The sequence below is a fragment of the Poromitra crassiceps genome, assembly GCF_964638095.1.
Source record: "Poromitra crassiceps genome assembly, chromosome: 25".
NCBI classification, from domain to species: Eukaryota; Metazoa; Chordata; class Actinopteri; order Beryciformes; family Melamphaidae; genus Poromitra; species Poromitra crassiceps.
In genome coordinates, this window is record NC_139649.1 from 4,466,507 (window position 1) to 4,472,342 (window position 5,836).

Genomic DNA, 5,836 nt, shown 5'->3' on the forward strand with positions numbered 1-5,836 from the left:
TATAAACCATTCCAATTGTTCAATTGAGTCATAAGAACTACGGCAAGCCGTCTAGGGACAGAAAACCTCTTGTGGACTTCGGATGGTTTGATCAATTCAAGGCTAAGTGGAAGCAGTAGAAAAGTGACAGTGACCAAAAGCCTCCTCCATAATAAACATCAATCCTGTTTGCGATGGCATGATGATGACACAATAACACACTTCCTGTCGGAGGAAATAACCTCCCAACGGCGCCGGCTGGTTGGCGGGAGTCGAGTCAGATACACGGATGGAAAAAGGGTGATTTTTTGTATCGTACCAGTTGGTTTTATTATGACAATGCACACTTGTTAAGCAAAAGAGCCTTGGCATCCTGCAAAAACCAACAACATCATGACATTATATACGCATCACTTCCTTGAGCCGGCCTGGACCAGTCGCCAAACGGACTGCTGCACCTTACATCATTATTGCAAAGGGTCACTCTCAGTCGAAACTCATCAGCAAAACTTAAGGACATAAAAATAAAATTTGTGATTACATAAAATATGGGTCATTCCAACTTTGAATAGTGGGAGATACACTTTGATATGCAAACACACACACGATAAAATAAAACACTTGAAATATGTGACCCCATGAGAGAGAGAGAGAGGGGGAGAAAAAAAGTGTACATAATTGAATCATAATTGAATCTCTAAGCTAAGATTTTACAAATCGCAGAAGACTAATCATTAATCATGATTTCTTTTTCATAATCAAACAATTTGAGGCTGTATCAAAAACTTTGTAAAAAAATTAGATAGAGATTTTCATCGAGCGTTTTTCAGTGTTTTCCCCTCGAGATGAGCTAATTACTGGAAACTCTGTGTTGTTTCTTAGCGACAGTCGCCTCCTCCGCGACCTCTAAAATGTGAATATCTGTACAATCCCGTCTGGGACAGTCTCCATGGCACACGCTATGTTTCTCCAACGACCGCCTCGTTACATAAAAAAATAATTATTCCCTGGTCCAAAATAAACCGTAGGGCTCTTCTTCCCATTCACGTCAACGTTGTACTTTTACACACTTTCAACCTGATGGACGAACTAGAAAAGATCTTGTTGCATCACCGAAAAGGCAGAAATGGCGTTCTACGCTTGCTATAGCTTTTGCTAACTTGCTCATTTGAAGTCAACAACGTGGAGGGGACAGAGAGGGTTCTTGCATTCATCCAAATCCACGTGAAAGTACAACCTCACAAGTTGGATCATAGTACGTATTCAAAACAGTAGTTCATTTATTTCTCTTCCCGAACCACGAGTGAAAGTTCTGACTTTCATCCAGTGTCTCATGATTCCCTCTCCCTCACAGATCTGAAACAGTGCACGGTCCAACCTAGTTCTCTCGTTTACACCGACAGTTACAGCCAAGCCTGCTGGATGTGAGCACGTCTGAGGAGGGTGAGGTTTGCCGTTAATGGAAACCATCGTTAGCGACCGATTATTAATTTTTTTACAAATAAGGGGAAAAAGAGCACCTGCGGCTTATTTTAGTGAGGCACTCCTTTCCTCCACCACCCCGAAAATAGATATAATAAACACAATCTATCAGAACATCTTCCAGATATACAGTGACGTTTTAAAACCCATAAAACAAACAAATCATTTATTATCATCTCTAAAATCTTTTTTAGGCTACCTTGTTATTCTCATCTTTACTAGACATTGTGAATAAGGATAGAAACAGACAGCTAGTGTTAAAAGGCAAACCGTATTGAGTCTGAATACACACACACACGCACGCACGCGCGCGCACACGCTCTCTCACACATACACACAATCACACGCACGCACGCACGCACGCACGCACACATGCACGCACGCACACGCACGCACGCACGCACACGCACGCACACGCACCCAGGCCCACCATTGCCTTGTGTTGTCTGCAGGGAGACGATTCGAGCTCCTTGTGATCGTGTGTTATTTTCATTTCATATTCAGAATCTCACTGTCCTTATTAAAAACCAGAGTTGTTGCCTGCAGTGGTCTGATGGCAGTTCATTGTCTTCTCGTATTATTCAAAAAGCGAGACAAAAGAAGAGCTGTTAGGCAGAGAGGATTTTGAATTGACGTCAGTCCGGGGGAACAAAAAAAAACAGAACAATCTGGGGATAGACACTCAGGAAAAAAAAGAAAAGGCCAGTTTTCAAAACAACGGAGAGAAAAAAAACCAAAGCGCAGGGAAGGGAGAGCACATTTCCCAATTGTCGCTGCTGCTGACCAACTGGTCGGCCCGTAAGCCAACGTGACGAGAAGTTGTTTGTCCTTTGCAGGCCACCGTAGTAGCTGGGCTAACACTGAAACAGTAGTCCCTCCCAGCTTTTTCAACCAGCCCATCTGTACTGTAAAAGCCCCTCCCCACCCATCACTCCCCCTCCTAAACCAAGTCCCCCTTTAGCTGTTCTGTACGTATAGCACCTCTTTGCATCCCTCCCGCTGTAAATATCCAAAACAGACAAGACATCAGCATGGAAACCGCCACAGTTCCTCAGGCATCCTCTCCCTCCAGCCTATGAGGGGAGGGCTGGACCAGTCTTAGGGCGGGACATAGGGCGGTGGGGATCTGTAGGGGGTCATGTTCTTGGGACGGGAGCCCTTGCCCTCCATGGGGGCGGTGAACGGAGGCGGGGGCTGGTAGGGGGGCGCGTTGGGGTCCTCGTCCCGCAGGGCCGTGTACTCCCCGAGCATCTCCTGGTTGAGGGGCGTGGTCTCTGGCGTGCCCATGTTGGGGTACTCGGGGGGCGGGAGCGGGGGCTTCTCCTCCTGCAGAATCAAGGGCATGCTGGAAGAGGGCGGCGGCTTCGAGTCGTCCAGCTCGTCGGCAAAGATGATCGGCACGCCTTTCTTGATGAAGGTGGCCTGGTCCTCGATGGTCAGCTTGCCCTTTCGTTTCTTCCTGTAGCAGATCATGGCGATGATACCGGCGATCAACAAGATGGCGGCCACCACCACGGCCGGGATGACCGTGTGGAGATAAACGTCTTCGACGGGCTCCCGGCCTGTTCCGTGGGCTGGCGTGACCGGTACAGGTTCAGGTATATCGATTACTCCCTCTGGGATGAAGGAGTACGTTACGCAACTCGCTCTCCCCTTGACCGTGACGTCCATTGGTCTGAAGTCTGGCTCCATAGCGCTCCTGAACTTCTTCGAGGGCTTTCCGTCATTAGTGGCGAGCATCTTGCTCATGGCTGTGATCTGTTCCTTTGGACACGGGTGATGCGGGAGGCTGGTGTTCGTCCACTCGACCACAATGGACCCTTTGCTGATGTTTCTCAGGCTCACCGCGCTGCTGTTGCGGTCACCAAGTGCGTACGCCAGCTTCTTGACCAGAGCGATCTTCTTGTGGATGTCGTTGGTGACTGACCGTGGCTCGCCGTCCAAACGCGCCGTGAAGATCACGGGGCTCTTGTCGTTGGCAGGCCAGCGGTTCACCCGCACCTCAAAAGCATCGATTGCATTCAGGCCACCTTTGTCAGTTGCCTGCATGAAATATTCATGCTTCCCCACCTGTTGAACATCAGGCATTCCGTAGAGAAGTTGGCTGGTGGTGTTGAACTGGATCCAGGAGTCTCCACCCACCTCCGTCATAATGTTCTGTCGCAACGAGAGCCGCAGCTTGTCTGTGGTGCCGTCCTCTGTATCGAAGAACGTATCCGACGGGATCTTGACCTCGAAATAGGTGCCCACCAACGCGTTGACCTGGTCGATGGGGTTACGCAGCTCGGGCTTGGTGTTGTGTGGGTCCGGGACCGGGATGACACCCGCAGCGGGCGTGGTGCGCCTCGGTGGCCTGGCTGTGGTTGTCTTAGGCTCTCTGGGCACCGGCGTGGTTTTTGGCTTCTTGGGTTTCCTAGTGGGTCTTCTGGTAGGTGCGGCTGGAGTGGCGGTGGCTTCCACATATGTAGGCCTGGTCACGGTTGGCTGGATGGGGACGACGGTGCTGCTGGTGGTCTCCATCACCCTGGTGGGTTGAGGTGGACCCAAGGTCGGGGTGTGAGCGATAGACTCGCGGACCCTGATTGTAGGCTTTCCCGGCAGGGGAACGGGGCCCCTCACCGGGGGAGCAGAGCTCTCTGTTGGTGCAGCGATGGCAGGAGAGGAGAGCGTCGGGACGATCCTCACCGGAGGCTCCACCAGAGTCGTGGGAGGAAGCACGGTCAGAACCGGGGTCGGGGTGTTGTTCAACTGGCGCCTCACCCGCTTGGGGATGTGGGGTTTCTTGTTGGCAATGTGCCATCCCACCACAGGGTAGCCGAGCTTGGCCGACATCGCGCCCTCCTTGGCGGGAGTCTGGACACTGCTGATGTTTGGTACTGTGCTCTGGTCCAGAGAGCAGCCCAGCTTCCAGGATAGCAGAGCTCCGTTCTCCACCACCTGAAGAAACGAGAAATGTATATAAACATCGATTTGTTAACTCAATCCGTCCACGTGTTCATTAATTGTCCAGCTTTGTATCATTACGCAAATGAACAATGTTTAACTTCCCTCCATCTTGCCTGGACCGAAAGCTCCCGAACTTCCTAGTCCAAATGATGTCATAATGATGTCATTTGGTCCAGGAAGTTCTGTTAATGAAGGTAGAGAGAGCAATGATATCATAGTGATAGTACTGTAATAGTGATAGTGACAGTAATAGTGACACCATGGCAAAACTGCTGACATCATTATGACATCATTTGGACCAGGAAGTTCTGTGAATGAACGGGGAGCGCTCAGTCCAGGCAAGATGGAGGGAAATTAAATATGTGCATATACTACCGATTTTGTAATGATATAAAGCTGGTCTCTCGCTCGCTCACTCACTCACTCACTCACTCACTCCCCACCCACCTTTTTGGCATTGCCCGGCCCAGCCATGAAGGCCGACATGTCGAACAGCCTGTTGTTGACCACAGGGAGGATCTTCATGTGCTGGAGGTCCACCCCAGAGAAGCTCCTCATGTCAGCCAGCAGATCCACCCTCTGCTCTGAGGTCATCTTGGTCAGATCTGCATCCAGGATCACCGTCAGCACCGTCACCGGCTCCTCGCCGCCACACAGGAACGGCTGCACGCTGCCATCGCCCGGGGCTTGGTTGAGCGCCAGCTGGGCCGAGTCTGTGTCCAGGTGGTCCTCAGGGTGCACCTCGATGGAGAAGACCTCCGACGAAGAGGAGGTCTTGCTGTGGTTGGAGATGGAGACGGAGATGTAGTGGAGGCCCTTGTCCTCCTCCAAAGGTAGACCCTGCAGGACTCTGCTGGTGGCATCCCAGTGCAGCCAGCCAGGGAGGGAGTCCTTCCCAGTCTCTGCGATCTGAGAGAGAGAGAGAGAGAGAGAGAGAGAGAGAGGATTATTTTACTTATTAAAAAAGGAGACATGACGAATGAGGCACGGTTTAAAGATTATCACAACCATTTAAAAACGGAACGACATTTTAATTTGAAAGATCAAGAGATGAATATGTATTAATATGTCTGATGAATATCAATCAAGCAAATCCAACTTTCAAAAGCACGCATGGCAAGATTACATCTTAATCTGAGGCAGACAGAAAGAAAACAATACAAAAATATAAAGTGAAGTGTTGACAAGAATTTAACAGAAAAAAACAGATTATCTGATCATTGTTAACAACTGCGGCAATATTTTAAAACTTGATTCTTTCCCAGTTAGGAAGTAACATTGTTCAGATTGCGTATGAAGTGCAGGTCTATTTAGCCATTTCCTGTGATTAAAACTCAAGCTAATTCTTAAGGCTAAATGGAAAGATGAGGAAAAAGAGACCTGCATACTGAGATCAAACTACGAGGTTTTCACAGCAACGTCTTATATG

At 49.4% G+C, this 5,836-nt stretch overlaps 1 protein-coding gene across 1 annotated transcript in view; it reads right to left on the reverse strand.

Annotated features, from left to right (window-relative positions):
• Nucleotides 1-2,443: 2,443 nt before the first annotated feature.
• dag1 (dystroglycan 1) overlaps nucleotides 2,444-5,836 on the reverse strand; it is a 33,203-nt gene continuing 29,810 nt past the window's right edge. Inside the window, exons 2-3 of the mRNA XM_083660843.1 lie at nucleotides 4,855-5,316; nucleotides 2,444-4,398 (exon numbers count right to left, since the gene is read on the reverse strand). Coding sequence (XP_083516969.1) covers nucleotides 2,560-4,398; nucleotides 4,855-5,316 — 2,301 coding nt within the window. The 3' untranslated portion in view covers nucleotides 2,444-2,559. The remainder of the gene's footprint in view (nucleotides 4,399-4,854; nucleotides 5,317-5,836) is intronic.